Source organism: Protopterus annectens, chromosome 6.part1 (assembly GCF_019279795.1).
Source record: "Protopterus annectens isolate FY-2018-M chromosome 6.part1, PAN1.0, whole genome shotgun sequence".
Lineage (NCBI taxonomy): Eukaryota > Metazoa > Chordata > Ceratodontiformes > Protopteridae > Protopterus > Protopterus annectens.
In genome coordinates, this window is record NC_056738.1 from 417858105 (window position 1) to 417883002 (window position 24898).

Here is a 24898-nt window from a genome sequence, read left to right on the forward strand (position 1 = left end):
CCTTGACTAAAGCCCCAGTTCCAGCTGAAGAAAAGCAACCCTAAAGCATGATACTGCCACCACCATGCTTCACCGTGGGGATCGTGTTCTTTTGGTTATCTGAAGTCTTGTTTTTGCGCCAAATGTACCTTTTGGAATTGTGGCCAAAAAGTTCAACCTTGGTCTCATCACACCATAACACATTTTCCCACATGCTTTCAGGAGATTTGATGTATTGTTTTGCAAATTTTACCCGGGCCCTGATGTTTTTCTGTGTAAGAAAAGGCTTCCATCTTCCAAGCCTTCCCTGTAGTCTAGACATATGGAGAATATGGGAGTTTGTCATCACATGTAGTACACAACCAGCACTTGCCAGAAATTCCTTCAGCTCCTTCAGTGTTGCTGTAGGTCTCTTGGAAGCCTCCCTGACTAGTTTTCGTCTTGTCTTTTCATCAAATTTGGCGGGACGTCCAGTTCTTTGCAATGTCACTGCTGTCCCATATTTTCTCCACTTTTTGATGACTGCCTTCACTGAGTTCCATAGTATATCCAATGCTGTGGAAATTTTTTTGCACCCTTTTCCTGACTGATACCTTTCAACAATGAGATCCCTTTGATGCTTTGTCAGCTCTCTGTGAACCACGGCTTTGCTGTAGCAGGCAACTGAGGAAAATCCTACTAGGACAGCTGACTTTCTTTGGGGTTAATCAGAGTCTCTATACTTGATGGCAGGTATGTACCAAAGAAGATTGAATGCTGTAATTAAATCAAAAGGTGCTTCAACAAAGTATTAGTTTAAGGGTGTGCACACACAACAAAGTATTAGTTTAAGGGTGTGCACACACAACAAAGTATTAGTTTAAGGGTGTGCATACTTATGCAACCAGCGTATTGTACGTTTTTTATTTTTTATATTTTTTTCCCCTAACAGATTTGTTTTTTCAATTGAATTGTACCGGTTATAGGTGCATTAAAGGTGGGAAAAGTTTTGAAATGATTTACTGTGGTCATTTTTTTATATCACAAAAACATGGCATTTGACAGGGGTGTGTAAATGTTTTATATGCACTGTATATATAGATACATACAGATATACATTTGTGTGCGTATATATGGGTCTACTTCTAAATCCTGTAGACCACATTACTGAAGACGAAAATCCCAAGACGAAAATCCCAAAGTCTTGGAAACCCGAATCTCAGCATTTTACCATGGTAAGTAAATGGTTGGCCACTGCTAAACAGAACACATGCCGAGGCCAGCATGCCCTTTCTCCACTGTAGCGCAATCCCAGAGTTGCAATATTAAGTTAGGGGGTGGTGTTGGGGGTGCAGCCCACCTAGCTGGATGTTACTTTCCTTGGCGAGCTTTCCATTTCTCACTGGACAAGTGTCTACTTACAGTGGTAAAATCGGCGTTCATGCTTCTGAGACTTCGTGATTTTAGTCTTCTGTGATGTGGTCTATGAGATTTAGTAGTAGACCTATATATATATATATATATATATATATATATATATATATATATATATGGTTTACTATTGAAATGCCGATCCGACTATGTGCGACTCGACTTGTGCGAAGGCAGAAGAGCAAATGTCACCGCGGTCGAACCCAATTGTGCGAACGGCATATCATCGCCCCTGCGTAAACCATGGTAGCATGGGTGTGGAGGTGTTTTGCTGCCGGTAATGTCGAACGTCGAATGCCGTCGGTTCCGAATGATTTTCGCGGTTTCCGTTCGCGTAAATGCTTCGCAGAAGTGGCCGTTCGACCATGTTCAATCGCAATTTCAATAGTAAACCATATTCGTATAGATATATATATATATATATATATATATATATATATATATATATATATATATACACAGAAATCTCTCTCTCTCTATATATATATATATATATATATATATATATATATATATATATATATATATATATATATATATATAGGGTGCTAGCTTCTAAGTTGCTAACAGACCACCTCTTCCTTCATTAATACCCTTTAATTCCTGTTGCCTAGCTAAATTCTGTTAACCTTCCCTACCACTGTCTAGCTCACTTTTTATCTTCTCCAATAGCCATTTAATATGGTACTGTATTAGGACCACTGCTGAAGTACAAACATAGAACATCCAACAGATTCTCTTAGTCTAACTTAGCTGGAACCCTTGTGTAGAATGTCAGTATACTTGTCTGGCAAGGCCATGCTGCTCCTCGTCTTCCAGGTCATCAGCTCTTTGAATTCAGTAACCGGTTCTACACAATAAGTTCTGTCCCTTGTTTCAGAGAAGATGATTTGCTTAATGAGCATGTGTTTTCTTGGCAGGTTACTGAACACCTTAACTGTGCAACAATAGCAAAAGTTACCATCCAATCCACTTGGAGTCCACTCCATCTGGTCCTGAGTTCAGTTTACAATTTTCCTCTTACCACTACTCCATCAGCCAAACTCTCCCCTTTCCTACCACCTTCCGGCTATTACTACTAGTCTCTCTCACTCTTTACTGAAAACAAGACTAAAGAATGTTTTCAACACCTTACTTTATTCTCTGGCTTCCAACACCCCCCCCCCCCCCCATCTCTGGCTAAGTTTTCTTAAACATCTCTTGAATCTCTTGAATCCACTAGGAGTTTTTTAAAGAGAGAATTCCCTACAAACAAATTGAACCAAACTACACAAAAAGAGCATTCAGACTGCCATAAAAAAATCATGGAAAACTTTCTTTACTGCAGGGCAGTGTCTGCTCCAACCATGTGGAGACATTTACTCTGACACTCCCTTATTTATATACACCTACACATACATCTCAAATCTATAGTTTCACAATGTTGGGAAAAAAAATTCACTTGTGAAGGGTGAAGCACAGCTTGCACAACAGTAGTCTCGCATCAGGGCTGTTAATCTATAACCATTTCGGGGAGCTGAATGTCATGGACTTTGCTTCAAATGTATTTATATATATGTAGATACTGGTGATATGTGGTTGCACCTCATCTCCTCTAATTGAATGCTTCCTCTCTTCTCTACAGTTGAGCACCTTTTAAGTTATATCTAAAACCCCTTGCAAACTCACCTTTAAAGCCTGTCGTTTACTTCTGCACATCCCCAGTATGGTCTTCAAAACCTCAGCATGTATTTATTATTCTCCATCCTCTCCCACCACTCCCAATTTTATAACATGCAATCTTGTTGCCTTCATAATACTTTGCTTCCTTCTCCAGTCAAACTGGGATCTCTTTCCATCTTTCCCTCCTGACAACCCTTTACAGTGCCTTCTACACTCACTCCATATAAGAAAAGGCACTGCACATCTTCAACATTTGACATTCAGCCTTGGCTTTATATACACATCACTTTCTTTTTCTCTCACCTTTATTGATTTCACAGTGACATGGGTAAGCATACAGTTACAAAAGGGGGAAAAACATTACAAAGATTTTTAATTTTCATGCATTATACATGTATGGTTTCTTTCTTAATTATTACTCAATTTAACATTACAGTAGACTGTCACCATCCTGCCTTACCTAAATTGTCTCTTCTCCTGAACATTGTTCTGCCTGTATTGTTCCCATGGACTCCATTGGTTTCTAGTTTTTAGGGCCTTACTATGAATAAGAAATTCAGTTTCTATATCCCATATCAAAAGAATCATCTTTGATAAAGTAACTTGTAGGGAATTTTTTAGAAATCTAGCAACTCAATGCATTCCCAAAACACATTTTCCCAGGATTAATAACTGTATAAAACAATATATGTGATGTATAATGTTTGTAACTATGAACATGCTAACATGGTTTGTTTTATATAAATGTATTTTTGTCAAAGTCTTAAGTGACAATTCAAGTACCACTCTCTTACCCATCACATACAATTACTGCGGTCTACCAGTGGAAACATTCTCTGAAGCCTACGTGGGATATGAAAATACCTATGCAAACACTTCCAAGCAGAAATCCTGAACCTTGTCGATTTTGATGCATACAGATATCCTTTCCGTTGTTGCGCTGTACATAACGCTTTCCATTCTCCTTTCCCAGCCTTTTGTAACCAGGCCTTATAATTATCTTACATTACTACGCTGTACCAATTGTCCCTTTTAAACTATGGCTGTTGTTCTAAACTCAACTATACACTCAGAGTTGGTCTATCATTTAACTTTCCCCGATCCCTTTGCCTACATTCTGTTATCAATTCCCATTTAAGGAAAGCAGTCTCTAACGAGAAGCAAAACTTCTGTTTGGCTTCATCCCACTCTATTACCTTTTCCTATATTTATTTTTCTCCCAATACCTTAGATCCTTTGCTAATTTTCTCCAATAAATGCCAGTTCCTTCTTGCCGATTATGCCCCTACTTGCAGTGATCCCTACTGGTAATATCGCTACTGCTCATCACTTTCTTGTACGACCGTGCTTACCCCTTAAATCAGAGATGTCAGCCACCATCTTCCTAGCTATGTGGCTTGGTTGCAGTTTTTCCAGGTTCTATTGATGATTACCTTCCCTACTCCCAAATGCCCCCAGCTGCAGGGATAAACATAATATGGCACAAGTATTACTAATTTGAGACCCACCAACATGCACTTTTCTAACCATCTCCTCTTGTTCAGCATAACTGTTACACTTTTTTAAACAAGTTCCCCACAATCCCCAGTTTTCAAGTGGATATGGTAAATAAACACTACACACTTGAAATGAATTTCAACCAAATCTGGGTTAATAAAATGGTGGTGTTCCTTTTAAAATAAAAACAGGCTACTTATAATACTGTGATTTGTCCACAGAACTCCAAAAAAAGATCTTGGCATTATTGCACTATGGTTATAGCTGAACTATGTTGTTGCAGTAATATATTGCACACTCCCAGGTGACACCTGAAAATTAGCAGCATCTAGTTTGCACTTAATGGCAGTTATGACATGCACACAGACCTCTCAAATACTTAGAGCAAGAAATCTGGACAAATCCAAAAATAATGTGGGGGACAGAGACACAAATACGGATAATTTTACATACTGCTCTTATTACCTTAGAATGTTGATAGAATAACAGGTTTTGCATTAGCATATACTTTCTGAAGGGTATGTAGTCTGAAACTGACATTTATGTCATTATTTGGTGATTTCAATCTTCACTGATTTGAGAGAATACCACAAAATTAATAAGGAAAAGACCAATGTCTTATAAACAAAGACAGTGATAATCTCCAAACTCTGGACGCCATCCAGTTCGGGTTTGTAAAAGGCAGATCAATGTCTCCTAAACCTGACTGACTTCTTTGAAGCAGTCACCAAAGCCATAGACGAGGGTAAAGTGGTTCACACAGCCTATCTAGATCTCACAAAGGCTTTTGACACCACCTCCCACTCTGGAACTATAGATAAACTCACTAAACTAGGTATAAATCCCTATGTCAAAAGACAGGTTGCCAACTAGCTCACTGACAGAACCCACACTGTGAAAGCAGCAGACTCCAAATCAGACTTCAGACAAGTGACAAGTGGAGTACCACAGGATTCAGTCCTGGGTCCTCTCCGGTTTGTTATCTACTTTTCTAAAGTACAAGCTAACACAAAAGGTCTTTGGCTAATGAAGTTCGCAGATGACTGCAAACTAGGATCCATAATTGAAACTCCCAACGATGTGGACATCCTACAAAAGGGCCTCACTGAGACAGATGCTTGGTGTCAAAGCCATGGCCTCAAGCTCAATGCCAAAAAGTGCATTGTCATCCCCTTTGGTAAAAACTCTGTATCCATGAGCTACCATATAGGTGGTAGTCTACTTAACACCGAAAGTGTGATAAGAGACCTTGGGACACAGGTGGAAAGAAGTCTCTCCTTTGATAATCACATCACCACAGTAGTGAGGAAATTCTTCTACGTGGCACACCATCACAAAAGGTTTCTCATCCAGGAAAAAAAAAAAAAAAGAGGTCATTGTTCCCCTCTACTTGTCACTCATTAGACCCATTATAGAGTACAATGCCCCTTTTGGTATATACTTCAAAAGACATCTACAACAACTGGAAAGGCCACAGAAATACTTCACAAAGAGGATTACTGGCCTCAAACAGATGCCCTACACAGACCATCTCAAAAAACTCCAGCTTTACTCCATCGCATATCGCCTACTCAGAGGTGATCTCTGCCTAACATACAAAGCTATGTCAAACCCAGAGCTGTTGGACATGCTCCACTTACAGAGATCCCAATCCCTCTGAGCTACATGCGCTAGGGACCTAAACCTTGTCACCACAATAAACAGAACATGCTGGAGGAATAGATTCCTGTCTCAGAGACTTCCCATACTCTGGAACAAGCTACCTATCCATATCAAACAAAGCTCCTCATTAGCACTCTTCAAGAAAAATCTTGATTGGATGGGAAATAGGAAATTCACCCCAGGGATCACCTCTGTGCCTCTGCTTGACAGAGGCACAGGAAAATAATTGTCTTGGGTGGCGAAAGCCAGGGTACCTTTTTGGTTAGGCTTGTATAGGCCCTAGGGCTGACAGTCTAGTACCTACCTATGAACATATGAAGCATAGCTCCTCAATAACCCTATTCAAGCACAGTCTTTCCAACTGGATGGGGGACCATAAATTCACCCCACCTATGTCCCTCATGGACAGGGGCAGTTGGTGCTGATCACAGAATAGCTCTGCTAACAACGACCACCTAACTATGGTTAATAAGGGTACTCAGGTTTTTACACAGCTAGGCTTGTAAAGGCCCTATGGCCATTAGCCTAGTAATCTCCTATGAACCAAAAATATGAGGCAAAAATCTTGACAGTTAAGTGGTATGGATGCAGGTAATTAAGTCAATACATAATGGACGTATTTAACTGTTCCCCAATTCCTCAGTCATACTTTCACAGCTGCAGCAAACTATTACTAGTGATTAAGTCATGTAAATGACCCTCTGTGGAAATACAACAAACTATGACATTCAAGTTCTCAACATGTTCCCCAGTTTGACAAATGCTGCAACATTTAATAACACAAATGCAGGAAAAGAGGCTACAATATTTTGCAGCATCATAAACGGGGATCAGTTATCCAGGAAGTCAAAGTTTCTACAGAATGTTAAGAAAACACAGCTTGCTAAAAAAGCAAACAACTTATTACTAACCTTCTTCAGATTCCAAGTTTTTAATTCATGTCAATACTTAAAACTTACGTTTAGCAATAATCCTGTTGAGTATAGTTTTCAGCTCAGGTGCACTTATTTGCCTATCCTAGAGGAGAAAAAATTAATGTAAATAAATCGTTTTCTGCAAATGTTTATAGAACTGTCCAAAATTTTATGCAAACAGTTTTAGGTTTCTTTAGCACTGAAGCTTAATATACAGTATGTTTAGTTCAAATGAAATACAAAAAATATTACATTACTAAACAAATAAAACTGAAAATAATAAAACCAAAACAATTCAAACTGAAGACTAAAAATACGGCACAATCTAAAGAAATGTGTTATCAAAGAGCTAAAGCAGAGCAAGTATTTCAAAACATCATTATGTTAACAAGTAAGAGACTAGAATCTGGAAAATGCATGTTCAGATCAAATCTATCCTACAGTAGGGGGTGTGGAACATTTTGAGATAGACAGCCATAAAGTCCGCAATATTAAACTGGTTATGAAAACAGTATCCGTTTGAAAATGCCATCGTAAGCAGCACACATTTGTAATAGGAACATGCACTAGTATTCGCAGAAATGTCTATTATGACAAAGGACACAACTGTTGCTATTTCAATAATGGTAGTTTTTTTAAAATTCATTTCCACAGTTTCCGATACATACTTCGCAATATCTGCACAGAGCCAAAAAAAATGGGGACATATTTCACATATTGATTGTATAAAGTTAGACAATTGCTGGAATAACAGGTTTCAAATTAACATGCATTTTCTGAAAGTTATGAAGCCTGAAACTCAAATGTCTTTTGTTATTTAGCGATTGCAATCCTTAGTAATTTGCCAGAAAACCACAAATATTATGAGGGATGGACCAAAAATACGAGCCAAAAATCTGGACAGTTGAGATGTATGTTCCTGTACAATATTTTAAGTGCTAGGCAGTGATTCATAGTGGTCATCATCAATATACACTGCTGATACAAACAATTAACAGTGCACTATTCTGTTTATCCACATCCACCTTTCTAGATATGCAGCCCCGACGTCAAATCAAACTTCCTTGCATATTTAGATATTCATATCAATGCTAGAAACAGATCAGTCTCAAAGACAAACTGCCATAAAGCTATCTAGTTTACTTTTCTCATCATTCTCAAATGTAAAATCCATTTAATGCTTCTAATACAGTTAAAATAACTGCAAAGCTATTTATTAGAAAAGTGTTCCCTCGGTGCTGTCTTCGCCTTAATTACTACAGTGAAGGGTTCAACTGCTGTTAATTGCATTTGAATTTAGGGGCTACCAGCTATACTTTGAATCTTAAGAGTGTTGGTTTGTTTTATATACTACATTACTTTTTTCTGAGAAATCTTACTACACAAGCACATAGGGTATCTCACTCTCAATATAAATCCACACAAAATATATGAAATATGAAATGAACAGAAAAATCTTGTTAACCAAAGTCTTAGCTTTGCACTGCTCATATGCTTTCCTGCAAGGTAATAAAATTCCTGAAAGGCTACTTTTCTGTGAGGATGAAAAGCACAGGTGAAACTAATGAATGACTCCGTGAGAGCTGTTGTGAGTGGAACTGCAATTTGAAATGGAATTTGACTAAGACCATTGAAAGTTCCTGTAAGCACCCCTCCCCCAACCCCCCACAGCCCAAACTGGAGCATGCTCAGAAAACTAAACTGAAAATGTAAACAAAGACCAGAATCAAAACAAAAAATCTTGGGGACTGCCCCTTTAAAGTGCACCATGCTCAATCAAGATTACAAAGACTGTTATATGTTGCTAAAAGTTGCAACTCCTTTGTAAACAAACTGAGCTCTTGGATATTGAAATAATGACATGGAAAATTACTCATAGCCTGCATTCTGGTTTTTAAACTGGCACTGTAATTTAATTATACAAAAAAAACGGAACAAAAACAGGATTATCTTAAATACTTACTGGTCCTGCTAACTGACTGAAAAGACTCTTAAAACCTTCATCAAGTTCCATTTCAGACAACTCTTTCTAAGGGAAGAAAGAAATAAACAGTAAACTCTGTATGATGGTGTGAGATACATTATGATACTAACAACAGAAAGACAACTAATGTAAAATCAAAAACGAAAGCAGTTTGAATTCCTGAATAGCAAGTACTAAGGTTAGTCCACATTCAGCATGCTACTCATACATTCAAACAGAAAGTACAGTGGTGTGAGTACTGTGACAACAGCAGATGCCTGAGTATTAACATTTATTATACATGTGAATTAATCACACATGGGCATGCGCACATCTGGTCTGATCCCCAGAGCTCTGCAGACATGCTAGTGTGGGCTGGCTCCTCCCGGATATAGGGCCACAAGCATGCGTGCCAGACAAAAGGAATGACCAAGCCACACCATCTTTGGCTTTGTTTAGTCAGTCAAGACTTGGAGAATATGCTCAGTAAAAGGAAGACCCCCCCCCCCCCTTCCTTTTTTTCTTTTAGCCAAAAAAAAAAATCTGAGGAAAAGACAACAGAAATAACCACATTTACTGAGTCCCGACTGTAATCAATTTATATGACCCACCAGAGCAGAGAAAGATAAAAGAGATTTGGATCTTTAGGTCTGAATGACCAGTACAATGGTAGCTGATGACAGCCCTCTTTTCCCAGCTCAGATTATAATCTAGCAGCAAGAGACCAATACAGATCACATAGGAGAAAGCAGGTGGAATTTAGCACTGCAGAAGTTAACACTTACAGTTATGCGGAGTACACTGACACAACTGTACTACACTCGTAAAAATGATCACATTTGCAGTATTATTTGGGTCTATATTACCATCTCGAATGGTAAAAATGTTGAACGCTCACATGAGCGAAAATGGACTAAAACAAACTTGATATTGTGGGGGGCTGTGCCCCCTACAGCCACACCCCCCGCTAAACATATAGTCCAACTCCGAGGTCGCACTAAAGTGAGGAGAGAGCAAATACCCCAATCCTCACTGTACTGCGACCCCAAAAAACAAGTTTGTTTTAGTGCGTTTTCGCTCATGTGAGCGTTCAACATTTTTACCCTTTGAGATGGTACTATAGACCCGTATTCATACCAGGGAAGGCTTCCTTGCAAAAGCGCTCCAAATCTATCAGATTGGGAGGGCATCTCTTGTGCACAGCCCTCTTCAGGTCACCCCACAGATTTTCTATTGGATTTAAGGCGGGGCTCTGGCAGGGCCATTCAAAAACTTCAATTTCTTCTGGTGAAGCCATTCCTTTGTTGATTTGTGTGTATGCTTGGGGTCATTGTCATGATAAAAAGTGACATTCCTTCATCTTCAAACTGGGAAGTTTTGAAATGATTTATTGTGTTCTTGTTTTTTTATATCACAAAAATTTGGCATTTTAACAGGGGAGTGTACACCTTTTATATCCACTGTATGTATATATGTGTGTGTGTGTGTGTGTGTGTGTGTGTGTGTATATATCTATATATATATATATATATATATATATATATATATATATATATATATATATATATCTATATATATGTATATATATATATATCTATATATATGTATATATATATATATCTATATATATCTATATCTATATCTATATCTATATATATATATATATATATGGGTCTACTTTTGTTGATCGAACTACCATTATTTCGAACAAAAAGTACGACCTTACTTCAACGAAAGTGCACTTTCGCGAATTCCAGTTCAGTAAACCGGCAATTAAAATAAAAAAATAATTTAAACTCCATTTTGCAGAGGGGCAAGCCCCCCTGCACCGCCCATATCGGGGGATGTGCCCCTATAACCCCCTTAAATTAAATATACTAACTCTGAGATTGCACTACAGTGGGGAAACAGGTATATTATCCCCACTGTAGTGCTCTGTTTTATTTAGATTGCCATGTCGCTGAACTGGAATTCGTGAAAGTGCACTTTTGTTGAAGTGCACTTTCCTGAAATTAAGGTCGTAATTTCTTTGTCTGAAATAATAATTGTCAGACTTTCAGGACCAGAGAGAAGAATGGTACATGCAGCTCCCCCTGCTTACTTAGCATATGACTATGATGTTATATCTGACAAAATGTAGGACGCTTGGTTTTAAGACCAATTTTGAGGTTTTTAGCTATAGACTCACAAGAACCCTTCATTTATATCAACATACCTCTTCCTCTGTTTGTGGTTCCATAATCTCTACATCTTAAAGAAGCAAATAGCCCACAAGGTTTGTCTGATGCACCTGCACCTGTACTTAGGTCCAAATCATGTGAGAGAGATGCTAAAAAGGTATCCATATATTTCCCATGATCAGAGATATCCAGCAGGCACATTTTTGCGTAAGGTAGGGCTGACAGTTCCTTCTCTAGAGGGTAAATTTCTTGTTCCCACTGGTTCTTTAGTGACTACTGTATAGTTCATATTTGGATGTCTTGGGTAAATTTCTTGTTCCCATTGGTTCTTCAGCAATATTTTGAAGTCTTCCAACAGGCACCATTAGGATGATGGCTAACTGATACCAATAATATAAGGATCCAAGAAATTTTCTTGAGATTACCAGAAGAAAACTTCCTGAAAGAAAGTCACATTTCTGGGCGGCAGAAAGGCCTGGGCTAAACATTTGTCCAGGGCGGACCTCAAAAAGACTCTGGATGTTTTGGGGGCATGCTGGACTGGGGAACATTTAATAAACATTATCTGATGTTCAGGAGAGAAATGAGGGTAGAAAAATGTTTGCGTAGTTTATCCTCAGAACGGGCCTGCAACCAGCATACATTATGGTATGGGTAGATATGGAGGCCCTTTGATCTCAGAAGCAGTATCACTGGGGCCAGGCTTTCTGTTTAGACTCATGGGATGGTGGAAAGTCTATAGAGCAAGGACATGAACTGGAAATGGAAGCATCTTGCTCCAAACCCTGAGAGATCACCTGTGCTCTATGCATACTGAGAATATGCAGACAGGTGTCTGACATCTACAGTTAACATAATAAATAAACGCCAAGACCTGTGAAAGTTACTTCCTGTAATTCAAGATTTGACTCCCTCAGTTTTTATTTACCATTGTTCGACTCTGAGCAACTTAATCAGACAGTGTTCTGGGGTACCTGTGAAACTGGGCTAGGCTCCTCTATGGTTGCCAAGCAACTATCTATGAACCTATAATTATAAAGGCTGATAGACACCAGATAGGACAGGACGGACTGCAGCATAAGCTTTCTGAATGTTACCTTATTTAAAAAATAACTTCATATTTGCAGGTTAGTAACAAGACTTGACAAAGTATGTCCATGAAAGGAGGGGATGTCCTTCATTCTATTACATAGCCTGTAGAGATGATATCTAACACTTATTTGTCTGAGGTAAACTCTCTTCTATTTTTCTTAAAAAAAAAAAAAAAGTTAATCAACCCACCAATAAATATGTTTTTTTTTGTTGTTGAAGCAAAGGAAAGGGTATAGAGAGGAGAGTGCTGACTTTGGATGAGTCAAGATTATTTAGAGGGCCACGTGGAGCCATTTCCAGAAGGCAACACTAACTTATCTTTTGCTAGTCCTGACATTTTTAGCCCCCCAAAAGCACTTTTCTGCCTGGCCTACTGCAAACAATAAAAAGGTCATTACTTGGATGGGTAGTTTCTTCAGTAAATAGAAGGCAACAGACAGAAGAGTTGATGATAGTCAATTACCATGTCTTCTCTTTTTATTCTGCTTCTTAAAGTTTACTTTGTGGGATGACTGAACAAAAAAAAAAAAAAAGAAGAAACTAACAGAAAGCTCTGACCAAAAGGCAAATTAAGAAGCTGTTCATTGGCAATATCTGGCAAGGGTCAGATTTTCAAATATGCAGGAGTCCTTGTGAGTAATCCTATTTGCTGCGGCCCTTGACAATCATGCCCACATATTTGTGAATCTGGAAATTTGCACATTCAGGATCCTGTCAGTGGTCTCTGAGGCCACCTCTTGAGTTCATTTCAGGATCGCTCCCATGTAATTTGCCAAACAGGTTAGGTAATTAATAACCCTGTAGGCAAGGGTGGAAGATTTGCAAACATTTTGCCACACCTGTACATTACTCTATGCTTCATGTCATTTGGGAAAGAGTGGGGGCCTGAAACCAATAGAGAGTCTCTGGCACAGTCACTTTTTTTTTTTTTTTTTGCAGATGGGGGTTAATGAGAAGGTTCCTGAGGCACTGTAATAAAACCATTCTCACAGTCTTCAAACTGCAATGTGATGGTCCCATACAAACACAGCAGGTCTGGGTACTTGCTTCTGGTCCTGATACAGCAGTTGACTGGTTCCATCCAGGCATGACGGGGTCCAGGGAACCTCACATTCCTTGTTTTGGCCATCTCCTTTGACTCCCACTTGAAATGTTCCCTCATAAGAATAATGGTCTCCTCAAATTAATTCTTAGGAGGGGAACCTAAGAACACAGTCCCCTCATTATCCAAGTTGTATCTAAGAGAAGAGAAGGGAAGAGAAGAGAAATTTGTGAGATGAATGGCAACTTTTCTTTATCACTGAGGAAGAACTTGACACCCTCACCTGGGAGGATGGACTCAGAGCTGCTAGCTCTGTCTAACTACAGAGGTCAAGAAGGGTCAAAACAGAGCCTAGCTAGTGAGACACAGGGCCCATGAGCAGGGAAATTGATTTTCTATTAACATCCTATGTTAATTAGGTTAAAGGGGTGACCTTTTGCTCCTTTAGACATATCATTCTTGAAAGGCCTCTCATCTCTAACAACACTGTGATACTAGAAGAACACACTTGTAAATGCCAAAAGGAGAAAAAAATCACACTGGAAGCAAAAAATAGCATTAAGCGCTTTCGTTTACTACAAATACGTAAACTTCTTCAGACTGAAGAAGTTTACGTATTTGTAGTAAATGAAAGCGCTTACGCTATTTTTTTGCTTCCAGTGTGATTTATTCTCCTTTTGGCATTAACACTGTGATACTGCTCTTTCCCAGTACTCTTTATGCGAAAATGAGGACTTCGATACTAGTGGAAGGTTGTTTGGACTCTGAAGCCAATACTTGCATTAGGGCTAACAGCTTTCTTTGCAGCAGCCAGGTATGCAGAGTGGCTTCTCTATGACTATGGGTCTTTCTGGTGAAACATCCACAGATCTGGCAGCCTATAATGAAGTGGGGACTCTCGCAAGCAGAAGCACTTGGGACAAATTCTTATAGGCAATCTGACACAGTACAGTTGTGTACACTTACCATAAATGTAGATGTTCGAGTGTATTCACTGTTGCAGTCATCACATTTGGGTTATCCCTGCCAGGGTAGCCCTCAGCCGGCCCGAATACCAGAGGCTTAGTATTTCTGCATCAGTTGCTGTCACTTCAGGACTAATGTCAGGTCATCAGTAGTATAAAGTAAGGCAGCTGACACCATTACATCAGTTTTTCTTGCCTAACCTGTCAGGAGCCCCCAAGTAGGAGCCAGGTTCTGGTGGAAGAAGTCACCAGTAGAAAGTAAATACCAATTTGTCCCTTGTAAGGAAAGGGAAGAAAGGGGGATGGAGGGAAACCAGGACTGCAACAGTGAATACACTCGAACATCTACATTTATGGTAGGTACACAACTGTGCTATGTTCTTCGTGTTTCACTGTTGCAGTCATTACATTTGGGTTGATTCCCAAAGCTGAGGAAATGGGTGAAGGCCAGTCAAGGAAACTAGGGGCTGGCTAGGATGCCCTGCAAGACTTGCAGAGGCAAACCCTGCCCTGGAGTTGGAGAAGAGAGGCAGGTGGTAATGCTTGGTAAAAGTGTGAACAGATATCCAGGTGGCAGCCTCCAAGATGTCCCCGGTGGGGACTCCTCTGAGGAAAGCTGTAGAGGTGGAGGCTGCTCTGGTGGAGTTGAGTCCTGACCCTCTTGGAGGAGGCTTTCTATGTTGTTTGTAGCAGAAATGGATGCAGCTACTATCCATTTGGAGATGGCTTTGCCTTCTGCCCCTATAGCAAAGCTAACCAGCAATTGATCAGACTTTCTGAAGGATTTAGTCCTGTCTAGATAGAATCTGAGCTGTCTCTGCATATCTAGAGAGTGCAGGATCCTTTCCCCCTTGTTCTGGGGATTAGGAAAAAATGTAGGAAAATGACTGAATTGGCTGAGAGCCACACTGGATACCACCTTGGGCATGAAGGATGGGTTCGTTCTGAGGGATACCCTGTCAGCATGAAAGATGATGAAGGGTTCCACAGCCATGAGCGCTTGCAGCTCAGAGACTCTTCTGGCTGAAGTGATGGCCAGAAGGAAAGCCATCTTCCAGGAGAGAAATTTTAGCTTTGCAGAAGAAGCTGGTTCGAAAGGGGGCAGGGTGAGCTTTTCAAACACAAAGTTAAGGTCCCAAGCTGGGTTGGTGCTCTTCTGGGTGGCCTCAAGTTGCTAGCCCCTCTAAGGAACTGTTTGATCAAAAGGTGTGAGAAAAGGGGCTGGTCAGTGGGGAAATGAGCAGAGATAGCAGAGGCAAGAATTTTTATAGAGGAGAAAGAGAGGCCACTGTGTTGTAGGTCAGCTAAGTAATCCAGGATGAGAGGGAGGGAGGGCTGTACTGTATTGGCTCCCTTAGCCTGGATCCAGGTGCAGAACCTTTTCCATTTGTCAGCATAAGACTTTCTAGTGCTAGGGCATCTGGCCTCATGTATAACATCTAGAACCTGTTTACTGAGTTTGGCAGATTGATCTGAGGTTGGAGAATAAGCCAAGCTGCCAAACTGAGTGTCTGCTATTGGGGATGCATGAATTCTCCCTTCCCTCTGGGTTAGGAGGTTTGGAATCTAAGGAAGATGCCTTGGTGGCAGTGGGGACAGGCTGTGCAGCAAGGAGTACCAGTGCTGGTGAGGCCAGTCTGGAGCTATACGAATTGTCCTTGGCTTTTCCTCCTTTATTTTGAGCAGTACCCTGGGGATGAGAGGTAGTGGAGGAAAGGCATAGTCCGACAGATTGACCCAGGGGAAGGACAGAGCATCCACAAGATTTGCTGAGCTGATGGTTGGTGTGGGAGGCAAAGAGGTTGACATTTGGGGTGCCCCATTTCTGAGTTATGAGGGTGAAGGTTCTTCTGTTGAGCTGCCACTCGTGTGGGTCCAGAATGTTTCTGCTTAATTGGTCTGCCAGAGAGTTGAGAGAAACTGGTAGGAATTGTGCTAACAGGTGTAGTTGCATGGCAGAGGCTGTGTGACAAAGGGTCATGGCCAGCCTGCATAGAGGGTAGGAGTGGATCCCTCCCTGCTTGTTGATATACCACACTGCAGTGGTGAAAACTATCAAGGCGTGCTGGACAACCATCATCTCTTTTGGTTGATGTGCAGAGGGATTTGCTGCAGGCTCCATTGGCCCTGTATGCACCTGCTGTCCAAGTGTACACTCCAAGCATAGTCTGATGCATCTGTGGTGATGGTCTGGGCAACAGGGGGTTGGTGAGAAAGGTAGCCCCTTGTTGTGGGAGCATGCTGTTGCCCACCGAAGAACATCTTTTCTGAAGCAAGGAATTATAGGTGTAAGAGTCTCCAGGTGTTGACAGTGTTGACACCAAAGGCTTTTTAGGTAACACTGAAGTTTCCTCATATGCAGTCTGGCATATGGTATAAGTAGCATGCAAGATGCCATGAATACCAGAGCTTACCAGGATCTTCCTTGCAGATAACTGGGCTCATGTAGCTAGATGAGAAAAGTAGGCTGCCAGGAAAATTTGTTTTTCTAGTGTAAGGAATGCTATCTGGGATGCTGTGTCCAGGCATGCTCCCAGGAAGATAATCCATTGGGTGGGCACCTGTTTGGATTTATTTTTCATTGATTGTGTACCCTAGGGAGGTTAGTAGGGTCTTTACAAAGGCCAGATGCTTGAGCAGCTTTACCTGGCTGTCTGTCTAAATAAGGCGGTCTAAGTATGGGTAAATCTGGATATCCCTTTGTCTGCAAAAAACAATGGCCGGAGCCAGACATTTTGTGAAAACTCTGAGAGCAGTAGATAAGCCAAATGGAAGCACAGAGAACTGAAGGTGTTGAGATCCTGCCCTGAAATGGAGATATTTCCTGCAATACTCGCTGACAGAAATGTGGAGGTAGGCCTCTTTTAGACCTAGGGTGGCTAGCCAAGCGTCCTTGGAGAGCATGGGTAACAGCTGCTGGAGGGTGAGCATTTTGAATTTTGGGATCACCAGGAAGGTGCTTAGAATGGATAGATCGAGGATGAGGTGCCCTCTTTTCTGGGCACCAGAAAAAGTTTGGAGTACAAACCTTGGCCTATATGTTCTGATGGAATGTGCTCTACTGCCCTCATAGAAAGCAGGGAAAGGATTTGCTTTTGAGCCTCTGCCCACTGGTTTGGAGGTAGATCTGGGAACCATTTTGGGGTTGGAAGGGAGTGGAAGGAAAATTTGTATCCATGAGACACTATGTTGAGAACCCAGTGGTCATTGGTAATGGTGGACCAGCTGCTTGCGTGAAAGGAGAGTTTTCCTCCTAAGGGTAAGTGAAGGTGGGCAGAGGGGGTGAGGGAGGCAAGGCTTAGAACCTTCTGGATTTGAAGTGGTGGTAGTCCACTGCTTAGATATCTGCATTCCCTGTGGCTGCTGTCTGGGGGGGGGGGGGTCTGGTTCCCCGGGGCCTAGGCTGGACTGGCTTAGTGGGAGCAGGAAAGGACCACTGCTTGGTGGGTCAATGCCTGCTGAACCTGGGTGGCTGGACCTGTAAGAAATCCTTAACTGTCTGCATAGATTTTGCTTTTTCTTCCATCTTTAAGACCTCTTCTACCTTAGTGCCAAATAAGTTGTCTTTGTGCAAGGGGGCATCCAAAAATCTAGATTTGACATGGTCTGGCAGGGGCTGTTTCTTAAGCCATGCATGCCTTCTAATGACAGATCCAGTGACTGCTGCCTTGAAAGAATCTTCTAGGGTTCCAAAACCACAGTGCAAGGTGTGTTTAGTTACTTGACTTGCAGAATGCATCAACTCTTGTAACTCTCTAGATTCTGCACAAGCAGGACAGGAAGACATTTTTTGTTTGAGGAGTTCCAGGATATGTTGCTGAAATTGTAGCATATGGAACTGACAATTTAGTGCCATGATAGCAAGAGTAGCTGATGTGTATACTTTTTTTACCCTATCTGTCTAGTGCTCGGGAATCCCTATCTGAGGGAGTAGGATTCTTAGCAGAGGTTGCATTACTCCCTTAAGGCCCTTGAAAAATTACCTCAGGGTCAGCAGTAGGATTTTTAAAAAGAAATTTGTGTGAGTTAAGGACTCTATAGTACCTGTCCGGTTTTCTGGGTGCAGGAGGGAGGGTGTCAGGAGACAAGCTGGATTCTAAGAAAACATCCTCCACAATATCCAGGACTGGGGGGGATGGCCAAGGGTCTGTGCTGTGGAAGATCTAAGAATTCCCTGAGCCTCTTTTTAGACTGAGGGTAGTCTTGACTCTCCCACTGGAAATGCTCCCTTAAGGTATGAAGGGTTTCCCCAAAGGAAACATCCTCTGGGGGAGAGGCAGAAGGGATGAGTCTTCTGCATCAAAATCCTCATAAGTAGAGAGGGGTTGCATGTCTTCATATTCAGATGCATCAGAGTCATCTGACTCTTGTTCAGACAAAACTACAGGAGACAGACCTTGTTTCCTTTTGGAGGGGGGTAGCTTGGCTTCCCCTGATCAGCATGATAAGGTCTTCTGCCATTTTAAGCATTTGAGACTGAGGCAAGGAAGCAGGTGCCTGAGATTGGGTTGTCGGTTTCTTGGGTGTGGTTCGTACCCTGGGCCCAAGAAACTCAGTCGTTTTTGAAAGAACAATAGTCACGAAAGAAGACAGTGGTTTGTGTTTAGAATCGGTAGTGAGAAGGACTTCCTCGGAAGCCGGTGCCTGCTCAGCAGCTCAGGACCTACACAAGGTAGAGATGACTGCAGGATCCTTAGTCGTAGAAGAGTTTTGCAGCATAGTGGACTCCAAAAGGGTCTCGGTAGCGGCCTGCGAATCCACAGAAGCGGGCTTCAGGGGCTGCAAAAGCACCTCACTGAGGACAGGAGAACGGACGACTAACTTAACGGAAGCATCATCGGTGGGTTTGGACCTGTGCAGTCTGTGTCTAGCTTTATCTTTACGTTTTTTCGGAAGATCTGCTGTTGGATGGCTTATTGAAGCCATATCGGAATTCGAGGACTGCAAGGGAAAATATCTAGCTACAATAAGGGCCCAATGATGGATAGTTCTGGCATTGCACAAAGCACAGAAGTGACAACGGGGGGCTTCATGGTCTGGGCCTAAACAAGTGACACAGTAAGAGTGAAAGTCTTGGTGTGGTATTTGCTTTCCACAGGCGAGCCAATTAACTTTTTCTGACATCGGTTAGTGCAAGAAAAAAGGATTCCCAACAGGGTACTTAGAGGACTTTAGCTTCAATTTGGTAGACAAACTCAGGTAGCGGCCTACCATCACTTGTGCGCACCGCTTCTGCTTCGGGCTCCATGGCAAGAAAGACTGATGTAATGGTGATGGCTGCCTTACTTTATACTACTGATGACTTGATGTCAGTCCTGAAGCGACAGCAACCGACGCAGTAATACTAAGTCTTTGGTATTCGGGTCAGCCAAGGTCTACCTTGGCAGGGATAACACAAATGTGATGACTGCAACAGTGAAACACGAAGAACATCTACAGTTACAAAGATTTTTCACGCCTGCAAAAGTATATCCTGGAAAACATTGATCAGCAAATAAACAGTTTAAAAATAGAAAAGGTATCTTGGTCTGGCACCAAGATCAGATTGCAAACTTTTTTGCTGAGATACTGATTAAGCCTGTGGCAAAAAAAAAAAAAAAGCTGAAGGCAGTTTAGGCTAATTACTTATTTGGGATACTTGCAGCCCTATGTCAGGTAGAAGCCAGACCAAAATGAGACATCCCTACCAGGCTGCTGGGAGTTGGGCCAACAAGGGGATGTCTGTGGGTGGATAATCCCCTGTATTTAATGAATACTACAACGGTTTTCCATACAAACATTGTCATTAAATTCTACTCAATGGCAAATACTTAAATACAGAGTACTTTCACAGAAGCTACATTTTTGTTTAACAAGAAAGTCTAAAGCTTCTACAAAAATTACTTCTGTAAAAGGACTTATGAGCTCTTATAGGAACATGGACAGATGCTACAAGCAAACCCACCCAACCAATTGTATAAGAATCTTTTTCACAGATGTTACTAAAAACTACCGCAACTTACTTTAAACTTGGGGGGAAAAAAGAAAATGATTGATGAATTTCAATTCCTAAGCACCTCCAATTGATTAAAGACATTCATGCACAGTAATTTATATTCCCAAGACAATTCTATTTCCCTGTAAAATCAGTTTATCTGACCAAAGAATAAATGTTATGTTTTATTCCATGAACATTACTAGACATACCTCATCAGGAAGATTAGCTGTATTTTCATCATCAAGCTCTCTGTGGAAGAAAAACAAAATAAATTTGAATATGTTTGTCACAGATCTAGTCTCACCACCCTGGAAACTATTCCACCTGTTTTATTATTCATGGATATCACACACCTCACCCTCTTAGAGTAAGAAATCTGGTCAAAGCCAGAAAAAATGGGGCAACAAAGCCCAAGAAAGAGGGACAATTGTTAAATATTGCTCTTTCAAACTTAGAAAGTTGATAGAATAACAGGTTTTGCAATGACATACATTTTCCGAAGGTATGAAGTCTGCAACTCAAATATTTGTCATTATTTTATGACTCCATGCCTCAATGATTTGCTGATGATTTGCCAGAAAACCACAATTTTATGAGAAACAGACCAAAAATATGAAGCAAAAATCTGGACATTCTGCTAAAATCTGTAGTCCTGACAGGTACTGGTGGTTATGCACTTGTGAGTCTAGTTTAGGACATGCTTTCCTGGTCCCTTTCCACACAAAGTTAACTCAGAATCTTCCAAGGAATGTACTCATGATTCTGTTTAGGACAGCACTGTCTTCTGACATACGACAGTCAAGCACAGCTACATATTCTGCCCAGCAGGATAATTTCATTAGAGTAATTTCAGCTCACCTCTGCCTCTCTCACATTTCACTTCTACCTCGAGAAAAGTGTCATTTCATAAGTGACTGCAGTACCTATCCTTTATTCTCAAGCCTAGTTTATTTTTATTTTACATTTGTTTACCGGGAAAGTCTAACTGGACAAAAAAGAAGTTATGTACTCACCATAATGTTCCATCTGAGTGGGTAACTTAATTTGTCTGCAACCTGTGGGTATTGGATCCGAGCCGGCAGCTTTACCTAGCTAAAGATCTGAGCTCCTAGCTCCTCCCCCTACCCATAATCCCCTGCAACACATCCCCCATCCTCAGATCGAGTTTTCCTATAGGGACTCCACAAGACCCTCGAAACGGGCCAGTAACCTACTGCCTAACAGAATGGACAATCCTCTCCTGGATAAGAAGCACGAAACTGGTTAGGGGGAATGGAGGGGGGGTCAGCTGCAGACAAATGAAGTTACCCACTCAGATGGAACGTTATGGTGAGTACATAACTTCTTTATCTGAAGTGGTTAACTTCATTTGGTCGGCAACTTGTGGAACACGAGTCCCCAGCTACCTAGAAAACCTTGGGCGGCCCACAAGGAAGAATATTCCGGAGCACAGAGGAGCCAAAGGAAGCCCTACTCCTGGAAATCAAATCCAATTTATAATGGGAAATGAACGTATGAGCGGAAGACCAAGTAGCTGCTGAACATATGTCATCTATAGGGACTCTAGAGCAGAACGCAGCAGAGGTAGCTATGGATCGGGTTGAATGCGCATGGATTCCCAAAGGAACCAGTTTGTTCGAAGCTAAATAGGCTTGAATGATGCATTGTGAAATCCAGTTAGCTAATGTCACTTTGGTAATAGGTTTGCCTAAAGAAGACTTGGCAAAGGACACAAACAATTGATCAGACTTGCGGTTAGTTGCTGTCCTGTGCAGATAAAAACGCAGTTGTCTATGCACATCCAATTTGTGCTGTGTGTATTGCCCTTTGTTCTGGAAATTGGGAAAGAACACTGGCAGATTAATAGACTGATTAAACTCAGAGACTACTTTAGGGAGGAAAGAAAGATTAGTCCTGAGAGAAACTCTGTCCTTATGAAAAATTAGATAAGGGGGTTTCATACAGAGGGCTTGAAGCTCAGACACTCTCCTGACTGAAGTTATTGCAACCAGGAAGGCTGTTTTCCAAGATAAAAATTTCAACCGAGCTGACACGGCCAGTTCGAAGGGAGGGCCCGTCAAAGCCTGCAGGACCAGTGTTAAGTCCAAGGGTGGAACCGCAGACTTAACTGGCGGTTTTAACAGGAATGTGCCTTTTAGAAAGGTTTTGCAAATTCTGGTGAAAGCCAGTGATCCTACCTCATCTCCTACATGAAAGTGAGAGATGGCTGCCAACTGTTCTTTAACCGTAGATGCACTGGCTCCCTGATGAAAGATATGGGACAGAAATTCAAGAATGGTCGGAATAGGGACAGTAAAGGGATCCAAGCCTCCGTCTTTGGCCCAAATGGAAAAGTGTTTCCATTTACTACCGTAGATCCTTCTGGTAGACTGTTTGTGTGCTGCTACCAGAATGGCTTTCACTGGTGACAAGATACCGGGAGTCCTTGCTATCAGGGGAACTGGATCAACCAAGCCGTGAGCTTGAGGTCACTCAGATTTGGGGGTTGTAATCCCGCAGGGTGAGAAATTAGATCTGGGATGGGATCTAAGATCCAAGGAAGAATGACACTGAGACCGCAGATAAGGGAACCAAATCTGGCGAGGCCAGAATGGGGCTATGAGGATTATCTTGCTCCCCAACCGATGGGCTTTCTGCAGGAACTTTGTCATGAGTGGAAGCGGGGGATAAGCATAAAGGAGACCGGGGGGCCAAGCATGAACCAGAGCATCTCTGGGGCTCTCCCCTATTGGGAGAATTAGAGCGAAATATCAGCTGCACTTTGTGTTTGCCAGGGAAGCAAAAAGATCGCAGCAAGGTAGACCCCATTTGAAGATCGGTTTCGCTACCAACGGGTTTAGAGACCACTCGTACGGTGTGAGGATCAGATGACTTAGCCTATCCAGTAGGATGTTGGTCCAGCCCGGAATGTGCGTTGCTACCAGAAAGTGGTTGGTGGAGATTGCCCATTCCCAAACTCTCATGGCCTCTCGCAAAGGGGATAAGATCTGGTTCCCCCCTGTTTGTTGATGTACCAGACTACAGCCATGTTGTCTGACTGAATTGACTGAATTGCAATAGTTCCCGGAGGAAGAAGGTCTTGTAGGGCTTGCAATGCCAAAAGCACCGCCGTCATCTCCAAGACATTGATATGCAGAACGGTCTCTGAGGGAGTCCACGTGCCTTGGACGGTTCTGCCCATAGCATGCCCCCCCCACCTGAGGTGAGAAGCGTCCATGGTCAACATGGCTTGGGGCTGAGGCATGATGAATGGTCTCCCCTCTCGTAGCTCCTGAGAGTGCAGCCACCAGAGAAGGGAGTCCTTGCAAACCCTGCTCAGGGGAATCGGGGTGCTCAAGGGGTGCAACAACAGTGACCACTGGACCTGAAGAGTCCACTGTAGGATTCTCATACGCAGGCACGCAAAGGGTGACAAACTGATGGCTGCCGCCATGGAGCCCAAAGCTCTCAGGACTAATTCCGCAGGTGGGGTTGTGGGCTGGTGAATTGCCAAAACATGCAGAGACAAATTGCGCAACATGTCTGTTGTTAGAAAGGCCTTGGAGTGACGTGTATCTATTTTGTCCCCTATAAATTCCAGAACCTGCACAGGATGAAGGAATGATTTTTGAAGGTTCACAGTAATACCTAGATGCTGAGTAAGAGCCAGGGCATAATCCCTGGCCCAGCAGAGCTGATGCCTGTTGGAGGCAGTGAGGATCCAGTTGTCCAGGTATAGAAAGACCCGAATGCCCTGAAGTCTCAGGTGGGCTGCGACCACCTCCATGACTTTAGTGAACACCCTGGGGGCTGAGGTGAGGCAGAACGGAAGAGCCATGAACTGCAAATGACAAGCTCCCAGCCGAAAGCGGAGGAACCTCCTGGATCATCTGTCCATTAGAATGTGGTAGTACGCATCCTTGAGGTCTATGGAGCACATCCAGTCGTTCTCCCGGAGGAAGGGGAGAATAGATTGCAGGGTGACCATCCGGAATTTCTCCTTGGGAATGAACAGCCTTAGAGATGAGAGGTCTAGTATAGGCCTCAGTTCCCCCGAATTTTTTGGCACTAAAAAGAACCTGGAGTAATTTCCCAATCTGGACTGGCCTGGGGAAATGGGCTGGATGGCCCTTTTTTCTAACAGCTTCGAAATTTCCAAAGCTGCTGCCTCCCTTTGATCAGGTGGGACATCGGAGAGGCGTTTCTTAGGAGGGGGTAGACTCAGAAAGGGAATGGAATAACCTCTGGATATAACTCGCAGCACCCACTGGTCCATAGTAATGGACTCCCAATTTTGGAGGTGCTCTGACAGACGCCCCCCCGACTGCCTCCAGAGAGGGACAGCCGGGTAAAGCCCTCAGGGCTGTTGCTCGGGCCTCTCTGAGAAAGGTTCTCGGGACCCGAGATTCCTCGGCCCCACTCTGCCTCTGGGCCAGCGTCCACCTTGTCCTCCTCTGCCTCTAAAGGATGAGGAGTCCGAAGTGGGATGGGACTGCTGTGATTTCCGGAACCACATCTTCTTTTGTCCCCTCTGGTTCCTGGGGAAGGACCATTG

General features: G+C 42.3%; 1 protein-coding gene across 1 annotated transcript in view; it reads right to left on the minus strand.

The window, feature by feature from the left end:
* The window catches only part of CAPN1 (calpain 1), a gene marked incomplete in the record, with an annotated part of 860468 nt that overhangs the window by 248182 nt on the left and 587388 nt on the right, over window positions 1-24898 (minus strand). The window contains 3 exon segments of the mRNA XM_044075847.1: window positions 7170-7227; window positions 9088-9153; window positions 20553-20592. Coding sequence (XP_043931782.1) covers window positions 7170-7227; window positions 9088-9153; window positions 20553-20592 — 164 coding nt within the window.